The 26,696-nt window shown below is 42.7% G+C and overlaps 1 protein-coding gene across 6 annotated transcripts in view; it reads right to left on the minus strand.

The window, feature by feature from the left end:
• CLYBL (citrate lyase beta like) overlaps positions 1-26,696 on the minus strand; it is a 258,838-nt gene that overhangs the window by 146,730 nt on the left and 85,412 nt on the right. The window contains exon 2 of one of the 6 annotated variants that reach the window (XM_032314319.1): positions 2,394-2,505. The exons of the other annotated variants lie outside the window; for them this stretch is intronic. Within the exon in view, the coding sequence (XP_032170210.1) occupies positions 2,394-2,410 (17 nt within the window). The 5' untranslated portion in view covers positions 2,411-2,505. The remainder of the gene's footprint in view (positions 1-2,393; positions 2,506-26,696) is intronic. 6 annotated transcript variants of the gene reach the window in all.

Raw genomic sequence — 26,696 nt, forward strand, 5'->3', positions numbered from 1 at the left:
AGTCTCTCTCTTAATGCAATGCTTGATTGAACTACCCCAATCCCTTTTTAAATAGGATACTGGTGGCAAGTGACCCTGATGGCGTGCCCTAGTGAGATACACAAGGAACACTTGTTCCATTTTTTTCTTTTATGACCTCATTAAGGAGGATTTTGAAGATTGTTCCTGAATATGAGAACAAAGTGTCTTAAGACATCTCTAGCTTTTTATGTCTTTAGCCTTTTGCTGCTGGGATGGCCTTTGGGTCTGTGTTTATAACTAGGTAGGCTCATGCTCACACTTACCTCCCTCCCCCTGCCACAAAACAACATCAAGCAAGGTGATGGGGGGAAACAGTCAAAGCTGCACACCTCTAAATGCAGAGATGTGGTACTTTCTCACACTGGGAAGTTTTGCCAAGACCAACTTGGGATCCACTCTCCTTTCTCTTCCTCCCTGAGTTGTAGCTGCCATTAATTAGCTCTGGCGGCTGTTTCAAGGCTCTTATCGAGGGAGGGTACAGACTGCCAATTCTGCTAGTGTGAAAATACTCCACCGCCAGGAACATTTTCCTCTGTTTGTTGATTCCACGCTTTGATTTAATATGGAAGATTATATTTTACAATCAGAAACAAACAAACAGATTTATAACTGAAGACATGAAAGGCAAACAGGGAAAAAGCAAGCCAAGGGGTGAGCCTAAATGTAGTATTTTTATTGACTTCTTAGAAACCAAATAACCTGGCATATTAGTGTGTGCATTCTGCAACAGACATTCAGCCCCATTGTACTACTTAGAAGAGAATAAAAAGAAACCCTACTGTTTGAAACCCAGCGGAACATCCCCACAACAGGGCACAACTGTTCCCTCATGCATGAATGGGAAGGAGATGAAAGAAAAGATGGACTTCTGAGGTACAGCAAAAAACAAAGACAACAAAAGTGCTGATCATGAGGGAATGACACAACTCATTGCAGCAAAAAGGATGAGAGAAAGGAGCTTAGACAATGGTGAGGACAGCTAAGTGACACGTAGGAGAATTGAAAAATCTACAGAAGTGTCTTTTCTCTCCACCCTTGATGAAAAACAATTAAATGTTGGTACATCTGTCATAAAAAAAGATCACTGAAACCTGTTACCATCATTATGTGTGGTAAACTTAACTACCCAAACCGTAACTCTCCAATTTAAACACCGACACCTCTGTTTCTTACCCTTGCTAAAAGTAAAAGTTTTAATTTCTATGACACTTAATAACATCTGAATATGTGCTAACAAATTAGAAAGCCTGAGGGGTGCTTAAATGTGTGTACACATGTATACAAATGTTAAAACACTCTATGGAAAAGACAGACTTCAGGAAATTTGTATATAAACCCCGCTTTTGTTTACAAAATATTTTCCTCTTGACTAACATTGTAATTATAGAGATATTTGCTCTAAATTTTGGATTAGCTTTCATCTAGTAGCAGTTTCAAATATTCTGGCTTTAAGCTTCTTGGCTCTCAACCCCCACTGCCAAGAAGATATTGTCACACTTAATATGAATAAAAAAGTTAATGATTTAATGTTACTTTTTGGTGAATGCAGTCATTTATACATAATGGGAATAATTACCTTTTGATGTTTCTGTTTTTCTTAAACAGAGGTACACCTGTCCACACTTCACTAATGCTGAGCCCTGCTAATGAAGTGGTCAGTGAGAAAATCCCATCAACCAAATATATTAAAAAACCACCATATGAAATCCCCGCTAGATGTTTATTGCTCCGGAAGTCCACCAGCCTGGGAAAGTCACACTGTTTTAAAGTGAGCTCCTGAATGTTATTCCTTGCTGGGTAACGTGCAGCCCCTCACAAAATCCCAAAAAGCAGTTATTGACTCTGTCAGAATGCCTGATTAATGGATAAACGCTGTAATTGATTAGCAGAGAAGTGTGAATTAAAACAGGGCATGGCATCAATAACCAGCTTCTAACAAAGGTGGCTGACATAAGAAGGAAAACAAGAGCCCACAGCTATATCTCATCAAAGGCGTGCTTTTCTTAAAACAGTGGAGAGAAGGGGAACTAAACAGGCCCAGGGTCCTGTTCTCTGCAATTCTTCAGTCTCTCCTCTAGGTATGCGTGCTGTGTGGAGCCACCAGCAAACGGTACAAGCACTCGCTCCTCAACCCACTTTCCCTCCACCTTTGGGTATCAAGTCCTGGAAGGCAGTTAAATGTGCTCATTGTTCCCAGACTTACAGAAAAAGCACCTAAGAAGTCATGTTCTTTCTTCATTTTGTTTACTGGGAACTCTCTTTATTTACATCCTCATAGAAAAGTAAATTTGAAAAAAAAAAAAAAGAAAAGAAAAAGACAAGTAAATTCTGCATGTTCCGGTGCCCCTGGACAGACAGTGGGGGCTACTTACTGGAACATTGCTTCCATCTGTGTCTGGGGGTGAAAAACTCATTCATTCATTCAATCATTCCTTCAGTCAGTCATCTAGCATCTGGTATGGACTAGTTAGTTGCTCTTCTGGGCTGAGGAGTACAAAGATGAACAGCTAGCTGTATGGTAGGCTGAGTTGATGCAGACCTCACTCCTGCTTAAATTACACAGAAATACTGGATAATATAAAGCAAAAAACAAACACAAAAACCCACCCACATTTTTAAAGGTTAAATGTATAGCTGAGATTCAAAGAAAAAGGGAAGGAAAATTCTCAAGTGCTGAAACAGCAGGAACTGGAGGGCTGAACTCCTGGAGCTGGTGCTGTAGCCACAGAGAGATATCAGGCCTGGAACACGGACGAGGGGCCTGGAATATCAACACCCACTGGAACAGAAGACACGAATTTGGGCTTGTTCAAGGTGAGGGTGCCCTTAAAAAGCTATCTAATTCATGAAAAGGGAACTAGAAGAACTCTGCCCACAAAAGAAATGGCAAAGTAGCCCGAGGTCTGGCTTGGGCACTGCAAAAATAAACAAAGCTTTCTCTATGAGTCATCAAAACCATCAGCCCATGTAAAGAGCAAGTGCGGGCGTTAAATTTATACCACCTGGATGGGTTCAAAGTTACAAATAGAGAAATTAAAATTAATTTGAGTTCCTGAAACAACTGAGTCTTGGTTTGTAGAAAAAAATGCAAAGCAGTGCTGCAAGAATGTATCCACAATCCAGGGCACTTGGACTCCCAGAGACAAATACGAAAAGAAACCCGGAGGAAGATGAGCCTAAAATAGAAAGCCCCAATCCTGTGAAGAAGTAAGCCACCAGGTGGGACAGTGAGCAAGGACAACACAGGGTGAATAGGTAACTGGGAACGAGAAGTAAGTGAAAACCTAAGAAGGAATCTGAAATACACATTTGAAGTTATTAAAGTGAGCCAAGAAGGAACAGTAACCATTTTTTTTTTAAAAAGGACAGTATTGAAAATAAAAATTAATTTGAAAGAGAATCAAATGGTATTTTTAAACTTTTTTTTTTTTAAGATTTTATTTATTTATTTGACAGAGACCACAAGTAGACAGAGAGGCAGGCAGAGAGAGAGAGAGAGGCGGAAGCAGGCTCCCTGCTAAGCAGAGAGCCCCATGTGGGGCTTGATCCCAAGACCCTGGGATCATGACCTGAGCTGAAGACGGAGGCTTTAGCCCACTGAGCCACCCAGGTGGAAACTGTTTTTTCCACCCAGGAAAAAAACATAGGGGCACCTGGGTGGCTCAGTGGGTTAAAGCCTCTGCCTTCGGCTTGGGCCGTGATCCCAGGGTCCTGGGATAGAGCCCTGCATGAGGCTCTCTGCTCGCCAGGGAGCCTGCTTCCCCATCTCTCTCTCTGCCTGCTTGTGATCTCTATCTGTCAAATAAATAAATAAAAATCTTAAAAAAAAAAGAAAAAGGAAAAAACATAGTCATGAAATTAGTAAATAAAACAGTAGAGTAGATATGGCTGATAAGAAAATTAGTAAACTATAGTGGATGAAAGGAAACCATACAGAACATAGTGCAGGGACAGGTAGGTGACAGAAGTCATGAGGTTAGATAAGAATTGAACAGTATTAAAAACCAGGAGTGGCTTTAAAGTGCAAAAAAAAAAAAAAAAGGAAGTTATGAAGATAGAGAACAAAAAGGGCAAAATGAGCTATTATAATAAATAATATAATAAATATAATAAATAAAATAAGAGGATAGAAAGAATGAGAATTTATGACAGACATTTTCAGACTGAAAGAAATACTTAAGTTCTCAGAAGAAGCACAGTCATGAGTTAGATAAATAAACACAAATCAACACCTAAACATATGGCAGTGAACCTACAGAACACCTAATTAAGAAAACAACAACAACAAAAACAAAACAAAAACAAAAAGCCAGAAAAGACCAAATACTCATGAAGAAAAACAATTTTGCTGCATAATATACTATTCTGAAGTAGCAAAATCAACCCTAGTATAATGGAAAAATATTTTCCAAGCATTGAAGGAAAATAACCTTTTGTCTAGAATTCAACTAAGTTTATCATTCAAGAGAGGGGCAAAATAAACAAATTTTTCAGACAAAGGGTGAAAGAAGTGACTACTCTCATACTTTTACTGAGAGAAGTGATTAAAGATACATTCCATAACACAAGAGGCTGAATCCAGAAGGGAGTGGGATCCAAGAAATAACAATGAGCCAAGAGGTTGCAAACAGGTAACTAATTCTATAAAAGCCTTTACTAAAAGAGGAACAGCAGCAGCAATAACAATATTTAAAACATTTTTAAATTTAAAAACATTTAAAAAAATATTTAAAATATTTAAAACCTCATTTAAAACAAAGGATTAAAAAACAACAACAAAATAAGCAGTAGGCTCTGATAACATACTAGACAGAGGACATGAAAGACCAGGGGTGTATCTCAGGGCTCAAATATTTTAGAACACTTTGTTCAGAAAGAGAATAGAGATTTAACAGTTAACTTCCGATTTTGTTAAATGAAATATACATATTAAAATTATAAACATAATCACCAAAAGAAAAAACTAGAATATGTAACTTGCAAATCAATATAAACAAATAAAATTGTAGGAATAAATAAAGCAAAGTAAATCCAACTAAAAGCAAGAAATGAAGGAAAATATAGCAAGCAGAATGGTATATATATATATATTTTTAAAGATTTTATTTATTTATTTGACAGACAGAGATCACAAGTAGGCAGAGAGGCAGGCAGAGAGAGAGAGGAGGAGGAAGCAGGCTCCCTGCAGAGCAGAGAGCCCAACGAGGGACTCGATCCAAGGACCCTGAGATCATGACCTGAGCCAAAGGCAGAGGCTTTAACCCACTGAGCCACCCAGGCATCCAGAATGGTGTATTTAAAAACTGAAAAAGGGGCTCCTGGCCGGCTCATTCTGTGGAGCATACAACTCTTGATCTCAGGGCTGTGAGATCGAGCCTCATATTGGGTGTAGAGATTACTTAAAAATATATATTTTTAAGATTTTATTTATTTATTTGACAGAGAGAGAGAGCACGCCCAACTAGGCAGACTAGCAGGGAGAGGGAGAAGCAAGTTCCACACTGAGCAGGGAGTCCCATATGGGGCTCAATCCCAGCACCTTGGGATCATGACCTGAGCCACAGGCAGCCACTTAACCAACTGAGCCACCCAGGCGCCCCTAAAAATAAAATCTTTAAAAAAAAAAAGGGAGTAAAAATAAATTTAATTCCGTAAGTAAGCGTAACAAGTGTAAACACATTAAATATCCATGTTAAAGGACAGTAAATAAATGCAAAGAAAAAAAATGAATCAATTAAATACTGTTTAAAAGAGACAGATCTAAAACATAAGATGGAAAATTAAGGAGCACCTGGTGGGCTCAGTGGGTTAAAGCCTCTGCCTTCAGCTCAGTTCATGGTCCCAGGTTCCTGGGATTGAGCCACGCATTGGGCTCTCTGCTCAGTGGGGAGCCTGCTTCCTCCTCTCTGTGTCTGCCTCTCTGCCTACTTGTGATCTCTGTCTGTCAAATAAATAAAATCTTTAAAATAATAATAATAAAAGAAAATTTAAAAAAAATATATATATATACAGATATATATACAGGGTGCCTGGGTGGCTCAGTGGGTTAAAGCCTCTGCCTTTGGCTCAGGTCATGATCTCAGGGTCCTGGAATCGAGCCCCGCATTGGGGGAGGGGGGTTTCTGCTCAGCAGGGAGACTGCTTCCCAGCAACCCCTCTGCCTGCTGCCTATTTGTGATCTCTCTATTAAATGAGTAAAAATAAAATCTTTTGAAGAAAAAAATTATATATATATATATATATATATATACACACACACACACACATACATATATATATAAATAGTGATAAAGATAGAAGACACTGCCTGTTTTGGTCATCATATGCCTGGCATAGACTGGGTTCTTTTTTTTTTTTTTAAAGATTTTATTTATTTATTTGACAGAGATCACAAGTAGGCAGAGAGGCAGGTAAAGAGAGAGGAGGGGGGAAGCAGGCTCCCTGCTGAGCAGAGAGCCCGATGCGGGGCTCAAGCTCAGGACCCTGAGGTCATAACCTGAGCCGAAGGCAGAGGCTTTAACCCACTGAGCCACCCAGGAGCCCCTAGACTGGGTTCTTGATAGACATTGCTAAATGAATCAATCAATCAATGACTGTTAGTATCAAACAAATAAAAATCAAAACACAAAAATTCTTAGGGATTAAAAAAAGGGGATCATTAAATAATGATAAAAAGATCACTTTATCAGAAAGAAATTATATTCCTTAAACTATAGACACCTGAAATAAATGTAAAAATTACCAGAATTGCAGAAGTAATTGACAAAGTCAGAGGCAGAATTAGATAGGTCTAAAAGACAAAAATCTGAGGTACCTGGGTGGCTTAGTGAACTTTATTTCGGCTCAGGTCACGATCTCAGGGTTGTGAGATCGAGCCCATGTCAGACTCCGGGCTGGGTGTGGAACCTGCTTAAGATTCTCTCTCTCCCTCGCCTTTTGCCCCTCCCCAACCATGTGCTCTCTCTCTGGAAAGAAAGAAGGAAAGGGGAAATAGAAGGGAAAGGGAAAGGTAAGGAAAAGGAAATAAACAAAAAAAGAAAAAGAAATAACAAATAATATCAGAAATGAAAAAAACAGGGGTGCCTGAGTGGCTGGGTCAGTTAAGCGTCTAGATGCCTTCCGCTAAGGTCATGATGGGAGTGAGGGGATCAAGCCCTGCACTGGGCTCCCTGCTCAGCTCAGCGGGGAGTCTGCTTTTCCCTCTACCTCTCCCCTACTCATGCTCACTCTCAAATAATAATAAACTCCTTGGAAAAAAAAAAAATCCAAACCTAAACCTACAGGTGCAGAAAAGACTAAGAGAATGCTAGAAACAACTCTGTGACAATTAAGTCTGAAAACACACAATGTGAACAATTTCCTAGATAAATATAAGCAACTAAAAGGGACTCATTAAGAACCAGGAAACCTGAAGAAATCATGCCGTTAAACATACTGAATTTATAGTCAAGATATACACATACATCAGTTGTGCAGGTAATTTCTAGCAAGTTTTAAGAAGCCTTTAGGAAAGAGAATATTCATATTTTATACAAACTGTTTCACAGAAAAGAGTAAGAAGGATAGGTCCTCAATAATTCTTTTATAATATATTTATAGAGAGTATAAAAACCAAAGAAGGTGAATACACGGGGCTCCTGGTGGCTCAGTTGGTTAAGTGACTGCCTTTGACTCAGATCATGATCCCAAGGTCCTAGAATCGAGCCCCGCATCAGGTTCCCTGCTCAGTGGGGAGCCTGCTTCTCCCCTTTCCCTCTGCTGCTCTGCCTGCTTGTGCTCTCTCACTCTGTCAAATAAATAAAATCTTTAAAACAAACAAACAAAGGAGGTGAATATAAGAAAATTACAATCCAGTCTCACTTAAAGCATAAATGCAAGATTCCTGAATTTTAGCAAACCTAATCAAGGAAACTGAAAAAAAAAATTGTTTCATACCAGTAATTTAACATTAGAAGGTATATTGGTATAGCTCACTTCATTAACAAATTAGAGAAGTCTTTTGAACATCTCAAAAGATGTAGGAAAATCATTTATCAAATTCAAGAATGTAAAGAATTTTGTGCATCAAAAGATACTATAAACAGCAAAAAGGCAACCCACAGAATGGAAGAAAGTATTTGCAAATCATGTATCTGGTAAGGGATTAATTTCCAGAAATCCTAAAATCCAACAACAAAAAACAACATATTTTTTTCAAAAACTAATAAATGTTCATACAGTTAGTTGGCGGGATACCAAATTAAAAGCAGAAACATGCCAGATCAACATGTATGAGTTTATCTCCACTTCCTTTCAAAAACCCACACTGAAGGGGAGTAGTATGAATCCACAGGACCAGAACCCATGAAGAAACCCCTTTTAAGAAAGGTCAGCAAATTGGGACGTGTGGGTGGCTCAGTCAGTTAAGCGATTTAAGTGTCTGTCTTTGGCTCAGGTCATGATTCCAGGGTCCTGAGATCTATTCCTGCATCGGTCTCCCTGCTCAGCAGGAAGCCTGCTTCCCCCTTTCCTTCTGCTTGCTGTGCAAGCGTGCATGTTCTCTGTCAAATACATAAAATCTTAAAAAAAAAAAAAAAGTCAACAACTTTGGGAAATGGGCAGGAAGTTGACAGGTGAAAAGCTAGCTACTAACTGCCTAATGTACTGGGGCTGAACAGGTGTGGCAGGCCAAAGACCCGCAGTGGCTTTCCCTAACACAGCCCTGGGAATGTTTAGGAACTGCGGTTCCTAGAACCTGTGAAGACAGGGTTGTGGGTGTGAGTAAAAGGACTGTTTGTAAACCTGTAAGAAGAGCACTAAGACCCTACTCCTACTACTTTCGCCATGCTAATAAAGGAAAGGAAGTAACTCTCTGGAGAAACTGAACCAGAACATCTTCCGACTCGTGGATGAAAGCACAACAACGAGGAGTTAGTCACAGGAGTAAAAACTGGGACCGAGTGAATGTCAGTCTATGGAATGGTAAGGGTTCCTCAGGTCCCTTCCCTCCTTGGCTTCCAGAATGCTGGCAGCCAGGTTATTCCCATAGGTCAGAAGCTGGAGGATTCCTCTCTGAGAAACAGGGGCCCTATAGTCACTGAAATTTGGTAATTGCCTGGCGAAGGTGGCAGGTCCCCATCTGATGACCCTAAATGAAGTGCATTAGCACCTGCAAAGAACTCCTTCAGTTTTTAAGTTCTTTTTTTTTCTCATTCTTTGTTTTTTTGTTTGTTTGTTTTGTTTTTTGTTTTTTGAAGATTTTATGTATTTATTTGAGAGAGAGCACGAGCTGGAGGGAAGGGGCAGAGGGAGAAGCAGACTCCCAGAAGAGCAGAGAGCTGAACGCTAGGCTGGATCCCAGGACCCCAGGATCATGACCGGGGCCAAAAGCAGACACTTAACTGACTGAGCCACCCATGCACCCCTAAGTTCCTCATTCTTAAAGATGGACTGATAGCCACAGACCACGAGACATTGGATGATAAGTTGCCAACATGAAAGATAAAAAGACTGAAAACAAACTACCAGGCAGAGCACTCAAGTGAAACAGAAAAACTCAGAGTCTTGTATTAGCTCATAAAATTTTAAATTTACATTAAAAAAAAATCAAGCAGCATTCCCATACACCAGCAACAATCAAGCACAGATTCTATAAAAAGGACACAAGTCTTGTCTTTGTGGCATTCAAATTTTAGTTAGATTGACAGACATGAAAGTACAACACAACATGGTTTAAGTACTAAAATGGAACTGTTATTTAGACTCAAATTTAGGAAGATACTTTCGAGAAACCTCCTGAAGTCAGATTGGTAGAAACATGATTTGAAGAGCTATACAAAGAGCTGTACATGCAGGGTGAAATAAAATTCTGAGACCATCATAAAGGGAAGGAATGTCATCATCAAGGGAAATGACTCAGAGGGGAGTATCAGGTTTTAGGGTCCCACGGAGGATGAAAAATCCTTTTAGGAAAACAAGAAACCATGTTCAGACTAAAGACGAAGATCTTAGGGAGATTAGCACCCTCCATACAGGGGAGAAGGAGGAGAGAATTTAGAGAAGCCTGGCACAATCTACAGCACTAAGAACTGGAGAGAATTAGTATGAGGATTAAAAATGGGACTTTGGATCAGGCAATTCTGCAGGCAGGGGACTTTCAGGGGACAGGTGCAGAGTTAGAGGGGATAAATATATTCTAATGGACTGAGAATTCCATCCCACTTAGTGGGACGCAGGGAAGGTGGATACAGGCCACTCCTCAAAGAAGTTCGGAATCAAGAGAAGCTGGGACATATGTCAAAGACTTGAAGCTGTGGACCTAAAGGAAAGTTTATGCTTTACTTCATTTTTGACAGAGACGAGTGTAGAATCTTTTTGTAGACTGTGGGGAAGAATTCCACAAAGTAGCAAGAAGTAAAACAAAACAAAACAAAACAAAAAACAAACCCAAAAACAGAAGTGGGGGCTCAATTGGTGTGCTAAGATTCCCCAAGGAGAAGGAAGAAATGAGAAGGCAGCAACCCTGGAGAGGAAGAATGACCCCTCATTTGAGAAAGTTAGAGGCAAGAAGAAGATTTTAAGCACAGTAGTGGGAGACCGAGAGAGGTGTGATGGCTGAGTCACGGCCCGCACTTCTGGAGACCAACAATTACTCTTTTTGCCTTAAAGAACAGGAGACTTAGGGGTGCCTGGTGCCTCAGGGGGTTAAGCATCTGCTTTGGGTCAGGTCATGGTCTTGGGTGGGGGTCCTTCGCTTGGGGCCTGTGCTGTTGGGCTCCCCGCTACGCAGGGAGTCTGCTTGTCTCTCTTCCTCTCCTTCCATTCATGCTCTCTCTCCCAAATAAATAAATAAAATCTTTAAAAAAAAAAAAAAAAAGAGGATATTTAGTGCGAGGGAAATTAGGGACCAACCAGAGAGAAACTTGACAATTACGCAGGTAGATTTTCTATATATAATATATTTTCTATATATTTTCCCTGGTGGCAGGGAAACTGGTCGGGAGCCACGGTGATCGTACTGGTGAGAAGAGGCAGATCAAAAGGGCAGTGGCAGTAGCCGGGCAACAAGGCTGGGAGGTGATGAGTTCAGAGGTCACTATAACGCGAGTGAAAGGGCAGCGCAGGAAAGGGCCAAGAAAAGCAGTGAGGAAACTGAAGGTGTTTGGAAAAGCAACATCCCTGGAAAAACCACCCCCTTTTACTTCTTTCTGCTACCTGGATTAAAGACTCACAAATTTCCTCGTGTTCTATGTTGACTTCATAACTCTCAATGACAAAGACCACTGACAAAAATGCTGGGCAGTATAAATAATAACAGCTTTATTATTCCCCCAGCTCCACTGGGGCAGAGAAAAGTAGCAGACGGTCCCCGGGAAGAACAAATGTTAGTGCTGTCCAATCCAGAATGCACTGGGCACATTGCTCTGGGCCTCTGGAGGGGAAGGAGAAACATGGTCCAATCTCCAGTTTCTTTAAAAACAAACAAACAAAGAAAAACCCAAGCCACCAATTTAAAGTGGAGAAGAGTGAGGTCAGCTACTGAAGCCAGTAAGAGGACTCTAGCAGATCTTTCATATGGCAGATAGCTGCTCATCTACATGTCCTTTTTACCCTCTGTTTGAAGGTATTTTTATTTACTTATTTAGATTTTTTGAGGTATAACTTCTAAAAGGCGCACAGATCTTAGCCATCCACTTCATGGAGACATTACAGATGTATACACAGTCTCAAGATCAAGATACAGAACATTTGCAGCGCCCGGGAGACACCGTCATGAGCTCCCCAGCAGGCAGAGCACCCTACCAAGGATAGCCACAATCCTGACTCATAGCACCATAGACTCATAATGTGGTTCTGAATTTCAAAGAAACAGAATTACATAGCATGTATTTTTTGGTGTCTGACTTCCTTTATTCAGTATTACTGAATTATGAACTTTTTAATATAAAGTCTTTTAAATATTTGTTAAGTTGGATGACATTTTGTTATAGTTAATAAATATTACGGTGACCATATACTATGCACATTACAAGGTGGGGTGAGAAATTACTAACTGGAAAAGACAGAGGTGGGAGAGGGTCTTTATGGCTCAGTGGGTTAAAGCCTCTGCCTTCAGCTCGGGTCCTGATCCCAGGGTCCTGGGATCGAGCCCTGCATCGGGCTCTCTGCTCGGCGGGGAGCCTGCTTCCTCCTCTCTCTCGGCCTCTGCCTACTTGTGATCTCTGTCAAATAAATAAATAAAATCTTAAAAAAAAAAGAAAGAAAGAAAGAAAAATAAACAAGGAGCTTGGGGTGCCTGGGTGGCTCAGTTGGTTAAGACTGCCTTGGGGTTCAGGTTGTGATCCCAGGGTCCTGGGATTGAGCCCAGCATTGGGCTCTCTGCTCAGCAGGGAGCCTGCTTCTCCCTTTCCTTCTGCCTATTTGTGCTCTCAATCAAATAAATAAATAAAACTTTTAAAATAAAGAAAGAGGGGCGCCTGGGTGGCTCAGTGGGTTAAGCCGCTGCCTTCGGCTCGGGTCATGATCCCAGGGTCTCTGCTCAGCCGCGAGCCTGCTTCCTCCTCTCTCTCTGCCTGCTTGTGAACTCTCTCTGTCGAATAAATAAATAAAATCTTTAAAAAAAAAAAAATAAAATAAAATAAAATAAAGAAAGGAAAGAAACAAGGAGCTCTCAGAGTGCCTGGCTGGCTCAGAAAGTGGAGAATGTGACTTTTTAAAAAAAATTAAGATGTACTTATTTACTTTAGAAAGAGAGAAAGAGAGTGCGAGCTGGGGTGGTGGGGTGGATGGTAGAGGGCGAGGGAGAAAGGGAACCCTTCAGCACAATCCCTGCTGAGGACAGAGCCTGACGCTGGGCTGTCCCAGCACCTTGAGATCATGACCTGAGCCAAAATCAAGAGTCTGATGCTTAACTGACAGAGCCACCCAGGTACCCCAAGAATACAACTCTTGATCTTGGGGTTGTACGTTTGAGCCTTGGGTGTAGGGATTACTTAAGAATATAATCTTTAAAAAAAAAAGAAGAGAAAAAAGAAAAGAAAGAAAGACACAAGGAACTCAGGAACTCTAGACCAGCAGGCCATGACTCCCACAGGCCTAAATCCATGTCTGCCCATGGGGGGTGATAGCTACACTATGACAATGAGACCAAGGTCCGGCAAAAGCAAGTAGAAAGCTAATTTTATTTGTTAATTCAACAAATATTTATCTAGCACTTGCAATGTGTCAGTCAGTTGGGTATTAGGGAGTCATTAGAGAACAAGACAGACAACCTTCTGTCCTTTTGGGGTTTATAGCATAGTGGTGGTACGAGTCGGGTAAGGTCACAAATAAACAAGATAATATGACAGTGTTAAATGCTACGCAGGAAGTGAACAGTGTGAGAGGGAGGGACAGGGAACGGTGCGCTGTGTAAAAGGCGCGTTGGAAAGGGGCAGGGCAATGTCTTTGAGGAGCAATGGCTGAGCTGAGACACGAAGGAAACAAAAACTCTGGCCACCGGAAAGGCTGCAGGAGGGCAGGCCAGGCAATGGGCAGAAGTACAAGGCCCTACGCTGGAGCGAGCTCGGTATCGAGGCGATACACTACAGAGGGGACCCGCGGGGAGCTGGCGGGTAGTGAGAGGTAACACCCAAACAGAAGGCCAGAGGGGTTGGCGGGGAGGGCCCTGTAGAGCAGTGCTAAGGTCTGGATTTAATTTCAAAGGCAGAGGGTTTATATTAGAGGGTTTTTAGGCAAGGGAATATGCTCTGACTTACATTTTTAAAAGATCATATTAAAAAAATAAAAAATAAATAAAAGATCATTCTAGTCACTCTGTAGGAAACGGATCACAGCGGCCTGAGCACCTGGGTGGATGGGTGGTAAAGACTGCTACAGAGAAGGTAGACAGAGTAGAAGGGGGAATCCAGGGTCTCGCACCTGGCATCCAGGTGGAGTGACTGAGTGGCCAGTGATCTGGAGGCTTCAGCGAACAACAGATTCACCCGGGGCAGGGGCTTGTTAAAACACAGACTTTTGGGCCCTGCTCCCAGTGTTTCTGATCCAGAAGTACAGGGATGGGCTCAAGAATTCACATTTTTAACAAGCGGCCAGACAACACTGATGCTGCTGTCTGGGGACTACACCTTGAGAATGACTGAAACTGGACCCAGGAGCCTGGAGCTCTGGCCCTCGGGAGAGGCTCTAGGCTGACCAGGTATTTAATGCCTGTTGAAGTACATCACATACTTAAACCTGTGGCAATGGCTGGGATCTCTCAGGGTTTAAGAACAGAGAAGGGCAGGGGTCTAAGGCCAGGGCCCTGAGGTTGCTACTTTTAAAGGTCAAGAAGAGGAGGATGAAAGGAGAGACAGCCAGTGTGATAGGAGGAAAAGCAGACTGGTGCCCAGGAAGCTGTGGAAGGCAGCATGGTTCTCCAAAGATTTCCATGCTCTAATTCCTAGACTCTGTGAATGTTACTTTGCATGGCATAAGTGACTTTGAAGGTGCAATTATGGTCATGGACCTGAATTATCTGGATGGGGTCAACCTAACCACATGACCCAGAAACAGTAAAGAACTTTCCCTGGCTGGAGTCAGAAAGAGAGGCAGCAGCAAAGGATTCCAGGCCTGAGACAGACTCAGCACCCTATTGCTGACTCTAAGTGTGGGGAACCCATGTGCAAGGACAGGACAAAGGCCTCTAAGAGCTTAGTGCGCAAGGACATGGGGACCTCGGGCCTGGAGTTGCAAGGATCTGGACTTACCTGCAAACTTTATGAGTTTTGAAGTGGATTCTTCGCCAAGGCTTCCGGTAAACCTGATGCTTTGATTTTAGCCTAGTGAGCCTGATGTCAGACTTGTAACCTACACAACTGAGAGAGAATAAATAGGTGTTGCTCTAAACACTAGTTTGTGGTCATCTGTTACCACAACGATAGGAAACCAATACAGAAGCCAAGAGAAAAAAAAAGGGGGTGGGGTTTAAAGGTCAGGAGGTCAATTTTGTCAAACGCTGACAAAAACCAGTAATCTGAGGACAAAGTGACTTACAGGAGCAGGGGAAAGTGGTAGTGCAGTGGGCTGCAGAGAAAATGGAGGCTGAGGGGCTAGACACAGGACAGCGGAGAGTTGACAGTTTGCAGCAACTCTTCGGAAAAGTTTTTCTGCCAAGAGTAGTAATGGGGCCACCTGCTGCAGGACTGAGATGTGGGACAAAAGGAAGCTTGTTTTAAGATGGGAAATTTTAGGACACAGATAAGCTGAGGAAATGATCTGACAGTCCCGGCAACACTGGAGCCAACAGACAGAATATTCAAAGGAGTCCAGTCCTTGAGAAAGCAGGAGTGGAGGACCCGGGGACCAAGCAGAAGGGCGTGGACCCGGGGCCATTCCTCCTCCACAGTAAGTGGCAGCGGCAGCAGGTGCAGCAGAGTTTGTGGATTTGGTGATGGGTAAGTGAAAGACCCAACCTCATTTTCTCAGGAACTGGGCAGTTTGACCTCAAAGTCCTGTCTCTGTCTAAATTTCTCAGGAACGGGGGCGCTGGCTGGCTCAGCTGGTAGAGTATACAACTCTTGATCTCAGCGTCCTGGGTTCAAGCCCCACCTCAGGCACAGAGCTTACCTAAAATCATTAATAATAATAATAAATCCCTCAAGAAGGAAAGGAGAAACTGGAAGGCGGAAGTAACCCACTGCTGCCAGGCCTGACCCTTCCAGCAGCAGACAGTTTCTGGGGACTTAACCTCAAGAGCTCACTCTAGTCACATGTCCCACTGCTTCCTTCCTTCCAACCATAAGCCTCACTGCTAATCCTCCCTACCTGCGTGCCCCACCGCACACCCCCACCATGAATTCACATGTTCCACGCACTCCCCCAGGTGCCCATCACGCTCCGCCTGTCCTTGCCACGTGCCCTACCACACTCTGGCCTCCCCATCCCTTGCTGCATCTCACATGGCCAGACTCCTGCACACCCTATCGCACTGGGCACATCCCATCATGTGCCCCCATGCTAGTCCCCACCGCCTACATATTCTGTTGGGAGTACCTTCCCCACGGGTCCCATCACGCCCCCACCACGTGCCCACTCATGCTCCACGTGTCCCCCTCACACGCCCTCTAATGCTCCGTCTCCTTCACGCGCCTCGTCACACTCTGAGCACACCGCCGTGAGCTCCATCATCTCCCACAGCACATCCTCTCCATAACACCCCCCCATTTCCTTTTTATTGAAAGAAGTCACACATAAAAGCCCAACACATAAACTCCCACCTCTTGTCAGGACTTTGGGAGATGGGTAGGCAAGCTCCAGGAGATAACAATTTATAAGGGGCTATGATCTTATAAAGAAAGAAACATCAAGCTGTGAAGGTGAGAAGTAATGCGGTAAGAGAAAAGACAAACTTTTCAACTACAGCTTTTCAGGAAGAGACACAGGAATGAAAGGGCATGGAAATTTTCTTGAACACCTGTTGTCGCTAGGAATTTTTTTCATGCTATTTCTTGCTAGGAATTTATTTTCATGCTATGTAAGAAAGAAAAAGGAAAAAATGCAAGCTGAAAAGGAGCACATGCATTTCCCTTTGGCCAGGAAAGAGAGGCAGATTCTCAGGTCAGTGAGAAACACTGTAGGCGAGGATGACAATGTCAGCTGTGCTCATCCGCTAGGGCTGCCATAACAAAGTACCACAAACTGAGCAACTGAAACAACAAAATGTATTATCTTGCATTTCTGGAAGCCAGAAGTCTGAAATGGAGGCAGGGATCACCAAGGTGCTAACTTCTTTTATCTTTCCTTTAGAAATTTTTATTTATTTAATTGACAGAGAGAGAGACACACACACACAGTGAGAGAGGAACACAAGCAGGAGAGTGGGAGAGGGAGAAGCAGGCTTCCCGAAGAGCAGGGAGCCTGAAGCAAGGCTTGATCCCATCATGACCTGAGCCAAAGACAGACGCCAATGACTGAGCCACCCAGGCACCCCAAGACGCTTCTATCCTTTACTTGCTATATAAGAAGACAGGGTTCTAGGGGTGCTGGGCTGGTTCAGTTGGTATAGCATGTGACTCCTGATGTCAGGGTCCATGAGTTCAAACCCCATGGTGAGCACAGAGCTTAAAAAAAGAGAAAAGAAAAGAAAAGATAGCTCTACCCACCCATTCAGATATCAATAAATAAATGCCCAAGTGAATGAATGAATGAATCAAGTACATGAATGGGAAATAAACACACTTGGTGGTGGTTGAGAACTTCTGTACAGTAGAGCTAATGTCCAAAGCACGAGGCAGGGTTTCAGTAGCATCCTGAAATCCAAGATGAATGCTGAGTGGCACCTACTACAGAGCATGCAGGCTTCAGAGTTCAAACGAATGTGTTTGGTGGCAGGAAACACATGCATTGATGATTTCATGTATGTGCCCAATTCTAATGAAACAATTCTGAGATGATCTTTTTTTAAAAAAAAAATACTTTATTTATTTATTTGAGAGAGTACAAGAGAGTGGGGAGAGGGACAGAGGGAGAGAGAGAAACAGGTTCCCCTCCATAGCAGGGAGCCCCACAAGGGGCTTGATCCCAGGACCCTGGGATCATGACCTGAGCTGAAGGCAGACACTTACTTAATCCACTGAGCCACCCAGATTGGGTGAAAATCTGAAATGATTTTCAAATATAAGAGAAAAGATGAGATTTTAGTAGGTAGCCTGCAAAAAACACAATTTGGGCAAATACATAAATCACTAGGTCAACTCCCTAATACAAGGTCAACAGTTATTTCAGCAGCAATACGATTAACTGACAGTACAGAGAGACTGTTTTATAATAAGTAGTGTTTAAAACTTTTAAACATCTTATTATAAAACATATCACTGTAAATGATCATTCAAAATCATTACTCTAAAAATCAAGGCCAAACCTCTTTCTCAAAAAAATCATGTCATGCTTGCACTTTATTTATTTTATTTTTAAAAAACATTTTATTTATTTATTTGAGAGAGAGAGAGAGAGAGCATCACAGAGGGAGGAGCAGAGGGAGAGGGACAAGCAGACTCCCTGCTGAGCTCAGAGCCCAGGTGGGGCTTGAGTCCAGGACACCCCGATCACAGCCTGAGCCAGAATGAAGAGTCGTACACTCGACCAACTGAGCTACCCACTTTAGAGATTTTATTTTATTTTATTTTATTTTTTATTTATTTGACACAGAGAGAGAGAGAGATCACAAGCAGGCAGAGAGGCAAGCAGAGAGAGAGGAGGAAGCAGGCCCCCTGCTGAGCAGAGAGCCCGATGCAGGGCTCGATCCCAGGACCCTGAGATCATGACCTGAGCCGAAGGCAGAGGCTTAACCCACTGAGCCACCCAGGAGCCCCAAGCTACCCACTTTAAAGCACTCAAATCAACTACATGCACTTGGAAGATAAAAAATCTAAAGAGAAATATAAACACTTTAAACAGTATGCTTAGCTCTACACGCCACTTAACTAAGAAGAAAGATGTAAATTAGTCTGTGAAAGTCTCCCAGGTCTTCTGAGCCTCTCATCCGGTCTGGGGAGCTAGTGCGCCACTTAACTAAGAAGAAAGATGTAAATTAGTCTGTGAAAGTCTCCCAGGTCTTCTGAGCCTCTCATCCGGTCTGGGGAGCTAGTGTGAAGCCTGTGTTTAAAACCAAAATTTCAGGGGCATCTGGGAGTAGTTTAAGCATCTGCCTTCAGCTCAGGTCACCACCTTCCACAACCTGAGATTAAGCACTGTACCGGGCTTCCGGCTTAGCAGGTAATCAGTTTCTCTCTCTCTTCCCCTCTGTCCCTCCCCACTGCATGTTCTCTCTCTCTAATAAATAAATAAAATCTTAAACAAAACAAACAGGGGCTCCTGGGTGGCTCAGTCATTAAGCGTCTGTCTTCGGCTCAGATAATGATCCCAGGATCCTGGAATCAAGCCCTGCATCAGGCTCCCTGCACTCTGGGGAGCCTGCTTCTCCCTCTCCCTCTGCTGCTCCCCCTGCTTGTACGCTCTCTCTCTGTCAAATAAATAAATAAAATCGTTAAAAATAACAAATTTCAGGAGCCGCTGAGTGGTTCACTCAGTTGAGCATCGAACTCTTGATTTCGGCACAAGTTTTGATCTTAAAGTTGGGGGATCAAGCCCTGAGTTAGGCTCCACACTCAGCAAAGAGTCTGCCAGTCCCTCTTCCTCTGCTCTTCATCCCCACTTCTCTCTCATAAATACATAAATAAAATCTTTAAAACCAAATTTCAAAATATCCATTTTCCCAGAGTCTCTGACTCTAAATGTAGCGGTCTTCTTCTCTTTCTTACATTTAGCTGAAGGAATGCATATCTGCTCCAATACCGAAAGGAAAATAAACCTGTGATCAATTTAGTATGTGTTGGTCTAACATAACATTGTAAGAGATTTGAACTTGACTATATGTGACCTTCCCTTCATCAACTGTCTTTATGCCAAATGACCGAGAAAGATGCAATTAATTATTCCCTATCCCCTTCATACAAGGTATTCCATTGATAGGTAAGTTTTTGTCTCAGAAAAACAGGGCAGAGATACCCCCAAATTACTAAGAATCTGAACGTTATCGCTATCATAACTCAACGCCCATAACCTCATATTCACTGGAGCCATGCAATGAGAAGCCTCTCAGGATGCAGACCAGACAAGAGACCTGGAGGATGGTACACGGAATTCACACAAAGTTTTGAAATGGTTTTTGTATTTTTGCTCTTCTGCATATAATTTGGCTCAGAGGCATATTGTATCTTTTCCAGAGAAGGAGTGGAAAGATCTGAATGTCATTAATAGCGTAAGGAAGCCTCACTGATGGCTCCAGTTTCGACATAAGTAACATCCACAGCTGTTTTCTCCTTTACAGTAACCCCTTTCGCTAGAAACCGCTGACAATTATGGATACAGTAATCTTTCTACATACATAATCTTTGGTTTTATTTCACTAAAATATAGAACTTATGAAATGTAAAGGCATTCTATATATCTTTATACATGCTACATGTTATCATAAATGCACAAGTGTTTTACGCCTGTTGATATAAAAGTAGGAAAGCTCTAGACCAATAGATGGGAAAAGAGTAAAGCCAAATTCTCATGCTACTCTAAACCCAGAAGACAAGGGCCACCTGTGTGGCTCAGTTGGTTAAGCATTTGCCTTTGGCTTGGGTCATGATCCCAGGGTCCTAGGATCCAGCCTTGCATCAGGTTCCCTGCTCAGCGGGGAGCCTGCTTCGCCCCCCTCCCACTGCTGCTCCTCCTGCTTATGCTCTCTGTCAAATAAATAAATAAAATCTTAAAAAAAAAAAAAGACCCAGAAGATGACTTTTCAAGGAAAAAACAAATGTTTCATATAAAGAAAAAAGGAAAAAATACATAAATATTAGAGAAAGGTATCTTTGTGAATATATCTATGTGGAGAAGCAAACATGAAACAAATGCCATCCAAAAAGATCCACACATTAAAAGACAAGAGTTGAGGGATAGAAAAAAAGAAAATCACCTGCCCATATACTAAGAGGCTACAGGCAATTAAATAGAGAATGCCCCCTGGAGATGATGGCCTGGGAAGAAAAGGATGAAGGTACAAACGGAAACACAAGCGGGGTGTTATAGCAACCCACAAGACAAAAGAATAAATTTAGAACTCCTGACGTTTTTATGATAGTATGGGTTCAGTGAAATTTTCATTTCAACTAAATTACCTGAGGTGGCTTTTTAACAGAAAGTGTCCTTTTCTTTTGAAAAGATACTATATTCACAAGGTTCCGGAAAGGTACCGAAGAGTTCAATAGCGAAAGGTATTCCCCTAAGCCACCCTTTCCCTCTGTCCCCAGTTCACCTCCAAGAAGCCAACCAATGTTATCAGCAACTTGTGTGACCTAGGAAAGTGTTTGCATACAAACCCAGATGCTCTCATGGCATCTCCAGGTGCCCAGAGTACATGAGAGGGAGCCACAAGGGCCTATTTTCCAGGGAGCATCTGAAAATCTTTCCCTCACCCCTTCTTTAAGGCAGGAAACCTCAAGGCTCTCAGAACACTGTTTTATCCTTAACTTCAGGGAATTCCATTGTGAGGCTTTGTTTTCTAATGGTGAACCAATTTTTGAAAAGCCCCAAATAAGTAAATTAAGGTGAAGAAGAAAAAAATGATTAAGGCAACAGCTGTGATAAAAAACAGTGTCTAATACATAGATTACTAATAAACAATTATTGGGGGGAGCACCTGGGTGGTGCAGTCGGTTGAGTGATTTTGGTTGGGGTCATGATCTCCCCGTCAATGGACCAAGCGGTGCTCCCCATCCCCATGGACTCCCCACTCCCAAGGGAATCTGCTTGAAATTCTCTCTTTCTCCCTCTACCCCGCCACCAGTGTGCGCGCGCTCTCTCTCTCTGTTTCTCTAAAAATAAATAAATCTTAAAAAACAAAAAAGCAATTGTTGGATGAATGTGAAGAAGGCTCTACGATCTGATATACCTAGGTTCCAATGCTGGCTGCCACTTACCAGGAGAATAACTTAGTCTTGCTTTACTCCTTTGTTAAAATGGGAATAAACATACATCCTTGCATAGCAGCTGTTATGTTCTTGGAATTAAATGACACAATATATGTGATGTGATTAGGGATCCTGATATGCATTAACTGCTCCGTAAATGGCAGCTGTCGTGACTGTGGCCCTGAGCTGTTTCCTGTTTGCAATCTCTTATATACTTTTGGTCTTGGAGATCATTGGAGATTTGCCCCCTAAAGGCACCCAAGGTTGTCACTGAAACATCTCTAAGCCAGCACCATGCTGGAGTGAGCTGACAAACGACACAGGCTTTACATCCTCCATCATCCTCTGCAATGTCAACTCTGTCTCTACTGCGAGGGAAAAATTCACACTGCAAACCCGACATAAACAAAGGAATCTTGACAATCAGGGAGGAGGAAAAATTCAACTTCTCCATAATGAACAGTAAATCACTTGTTTCCAAGTTTCTTCGTGCTGTGCTCAGAGAGAGAAGAGCACCTACTGACAGCATCCCACAAACACCTTAACAAAAAGAAAAAAAGAAAAGCACTGAAATGCTGATTCATGAGGCATTGTGTTTATCACTGTAACAAATACACACCTGGGTTCACTGAAGCTTCTGGTCTAAAGGACAGCCAGTTCCACCCACAAAATGCAACAAGCCAGGACCAGCAAAGTCTTCGAGCATTACACTGTAAGGAAGAACACAGAGGCTTCTGCCCCACTCAGAAGCTGTGCAGAAGTGGTCTGCCCTTACACTTTGTAGCACAAGGGCTGTGACAGCACTGAACAACAACACCAGGCTTTACAACTCCAACACAACCTCAGAAGCACCCTCACTCTCCTCCATCAGGAGTCCCCAGGAGTCCCGTGCCCAACGAGGGGTGTTTACAAGGAGCCGTTTAGCACCTTCCTCGGGATTTTACACCATGTTGTTACTTTTCCTCCTGTGAAGGAGGAGAAAGAAGAATGCTGAAAAACACTTTCTCTTCTGCATCACAATTTAAAATAGGAAAATGTAACCACTAGTTGTTGCTTTTTTTTTTTTAATAATGGCAACATTTAAAATCTCTTTCACATCAGTGATGAAGAGAAAAAAAAATCTTACTCCCCAAAATGACTCTTTCATAGAACATCAGGGTTAGTTTCTGAGTGGCACGTTTTAAAAACATTTAATCAGTGATCTGAATATATGTCAACACCTTCTGGCGGTGTGCTATAAAACGTGAACCTTGTCAACAGCAACAGAAGAAGGTGACACACTTGGGACACAGAGCTTTTATGCTGACACACAGTAATAATATAATTTTAAAATTTATCATCTGTTTAGCTGCAAGCAACAACAATTAATCTTTTTGACAATTCATATAATGCTTTAAATAACACCTGGGAAGAAAAACAAGGCGTTCTCATTTTTACTTTCATCATCTTCCAGGGCTTCATAGCTACAAACGCATAGAAAGACACACACAATAAATTTTGTGATTAGGATTAAAATGTTAACAAAAATATTTCCCTTGTCATCTCATGCCCCTCCTTGACTCAGTTAATAAAATTACTTAACACGAGAACTGTAAGCGAGAGCAAGTCCCAGAGGAAGTGTGGGCCTCCGAGGGTTCATTTCTGTCACGTCAAATGACATTTTATTCCCAAATCATTTAACCTACGACTTTGCATGACTGCTTATAGCTTCAGTGGAATTCTGGTGGGGGCCCAGAAATGACATTAATTCCTCTACTAGAAACTCCATCAAAGCACGATAATCCTGAGCCCATCTGATAAAAATAATTATAGAAATATAGCCAGGCAAATCGCCTTCAGATGCTCAGAAGCATGTAACTGTATGTGTGTTGTATGGATGGTGATTTGGGTGCCCTGAGAGGCCTCGGGAGATGTAGGGTTAGACGGCATTAACATCCTTAATGAATCTATTTCTTACCAGATATTAAATCAAATGCATGATGCCAAATATACTTGCTGACCCACTCCCCTGCTGACCTCAAGACTGAAAAGCCTTTGGGGTAAAGGAAAAGAAACCTCAGCAAAAGAGGATCCAAGTGAGAGTAAATCACAAACTTACGAGCAAACAAAATATGAAAGTGGGACAAACAACCCCACTGTCGACACACCTCTCCATAGCCTTCCAAAACTTCCAAGACTCTGATTATACCTACTGTACAAAGAAGGAAACCAGAGTGCAGGCAATTACAACTCCATACGTCCAAATCCCCTGTGCTTTCTGTTGTCACACACCCTAAACATCAATTATGACTCAAAAAGAAGAAAGTGAGGGGCGCCTGGATGGTTCAGTGGGTTAAAGCCTCTGCCTTCGGCTCAGGTCATGATCCCAGGGTCCTGGGATCGAGCCCCGCATCCGGCTCTCTGAAAAGCAGGGAGCCTGCTTCCCTTCCTCTCTCTCTGCCTGCCTCTCTGCCTACCTGTGATCTCTGTCTGTCAAATAAATAAATAAAATCTTTAAAAAAAAAAAGAAGAAGAAGAAGAAGAAGAAGAAGAAGAAGAAAGTGGCTCAAAGAGCTTGGCCAAATTGGGATAAGGCATTCAGGTGCAACGGCCCAAGGTTTGGGAAAGTACTGGTAGCAGAAAAACATAGAAAAATATGAACTCGGCTACAAAACAGAGAAGACAGGGTCAGAAGGAGGTACAGGTCATGGAATACAGAATGGCCACTTGTGGGGAAAACAACAACAGAATTTTGAGTACATGTGGCTCTTTGTCTACATGGCTCCTTTTATTTCCTTCTTTTCTTGTCTTTCTTTTCACCCTTGTCTTTTTCCTCTTTGTCAGCTCTAGGCCTCTCAGGAAGTGATTAAATTGAGTTTTACTACATGCCCTGTGTCTTGTGTATTAGGACCTTAATAGTAGATTTTAATTCCAATAATTTTTCCTAATGAATGATCTCTATTACATGGTTTTGGTCTCAGACTTCTATGCGCCCCATGACTCTGTCCAGATGTTTATTAGAAACAAATGCAAAACCTTTTTCAGAAAAGACTGCAGAGAAGAGCACGCCATTCTACGTAGTATGTCAGATTTTCTCTAATGGACACACTGACCTAGGGACCATAACTCTAAATTTTTATTTTAAGTCACTAAGCAAAAACTTCATAAAGTCTTCCTTTATCCTTTGTTAATTATTAGCGAACCCTGGGGCGCTTGGGTGGCTCAGTGGGTTAAAGCCTCCGCCTTTGGCTCAGGTCATGATCCCAGGGTCCTGGGATGGAGCCCCGCTCAGGCTCCCTGCTCAGCGGGGAGCCTGCTTCCTCCTCTCTCTCTCTGCCTGCCTCTCTGCCTACTTGTGATCTCTGTCTGTCAAATAAATAAATAAAATCTTTAAAAAAAAAATTATTAGCGAACCCTATCCCTCACAAGGAAGGGACCCCAATGACATGTCCCTTCGTGTCGGGGCTCTAAATGAGCTGCCTGTGTAGCATTTGAAACTGCAGCAGGAACTTTTAAATATGGGTACTTCATTCTGAAAATTATAATTCTAGAATGAATTCAGGATCTCTGAGGGGACTTGTGGAATACCTACTGTGGGGATGAGGACCTGAGCCTGAGGACTTAGAGAATTTGCCGTCATCTGTGCTCCTGATCTCCTGACTTCCTGTCCTGTTTCCTCTTGATGCCTCCATAATGCTTGGCCATCTTCCTAGCCCTAAAAAGTGTAAAAATTATTTTCCCACTGAGGAGTTCTTTCCCCCGACTACCAAAGTGGGAAAAAATCCCCCATACTTAATTGATTGATATATAAATTTCCTTTTTAATTATACCGAGTATTAATATTTACGTCTCGGGCCTGAACAGAACTCTCCAGCTAGTGGGAAAGGCACTTACGGCTACAGCACATACGAAAGAGAACAACTCTTAAAACGTGTTTAATTACAGGGAGCCCCTCACAGCATGGAACCGGAGCACAGGGATCTCAGAAAGCAATTTTCCATTTAGACTGTGCTCCTCAGCTAATTAAAAAACCAAACGGGCCAGCAATCTGGACAAGGAGACAATGAACACCCCACACGTTACAACACAGGTAAAGGTATGTGTGAGCCTAAATGGAAATGAAAGCTGCGGGAACTCGAATGTGAAAAGCAGCCATTTATAGCAGTGGCCCTGACGGATGGGTAAGTGCCTGGCTGGCGAATGACACGCTGCCCTCTCACTTCGTGGCTGAAACATGGAAATACTCTGGCCATCTGTTGTGTCTGCAGAGATCTCCAACTCAGAGCAGAAGAAAAATGTCTGCTTGGGTTGCAGCTGTAATGCACATGCTTACAGCTGATGTGTGTTCTCGACGCCGCCAGCATTTCAGGCTCGAGCCCGCAGTACCTGATCTTTCCTCCCAGACTGTTCTAGCCGATCTCCCAGGTTCTTACAGGACTCTGTTTAGGGGGTCCGAGACCTATAAGGGATGGAGAATACGGCGTGGCTGCTGACTTTCACGAGTTCAGTTCTATACTGTGACCACTGAAAGGCCTCACGGATGAAGGAAGGAGGTTCCAACTATTGGTGCAGGTTTTCGACAACCATAAATCCCCCTTAGCTTCCCTCCATTTACAGTTTATTGCATTAACATTTCTTTTGTGCTGGCTGCTGCTGGGAAGCCATTGTAAATTTGGGCAATTACGACTTTTGTTCCATCTGTCCCTCCCCTCCTTGGTACTGTAACATCAAAGGTGGCCAATTCTGTAGAGGCCGCTCTGTCTCCTAAATCCAACCTGAAATAGATGTTATTAGAACTCACAGGCTCTGAGTGAAAGTAACAGAATAAATCATAAAGATGCTGCTCCAGCCTTCTGAGACAGTCTTAAAATAAGCTCTCTTAAACCTCCTGCACAATGCTTCCAAGTCAAAGCCTAGATAGGCATTTTAGGGCTTCCTTGTCCAAATCCCCTGAAAGTAGGTATGTGAACCATGTCAAGCAGGGGACGTGCCCCCAAATGCTGGGGTGTCCACCAGCCCTGCCTCTGCCTGGGGTTTAGTGGCGCTTAAAATAAGCTTTCTTAAAGTAGATGCATAAGCCAGAGTGGGTCCTAACTGCTGCCGTGGGGATGAGGCAGCCTGGAGAAATCCCAAGATCTGGGTAAAGGCCCTGCTGCAGATAAGGGAGGTCAGCAAGCAGCTGGAGAGCTCAGTGGACAATACGGAGCTGCTTCGATTCCT

This window comes from Mustela erminea, chromosome 15 (genome assembly GCF_009829155.1).
Source record: "Mustela erminea isolate mMusErm1 chromosome 15, mMusErm1.Pri, whole genome shotgun sequence".
NCBI lineage: Eukaryota > Metazoa > Chordata > Mammalia > Carnivora > Mustelidae > Mustela > Mustela erminea.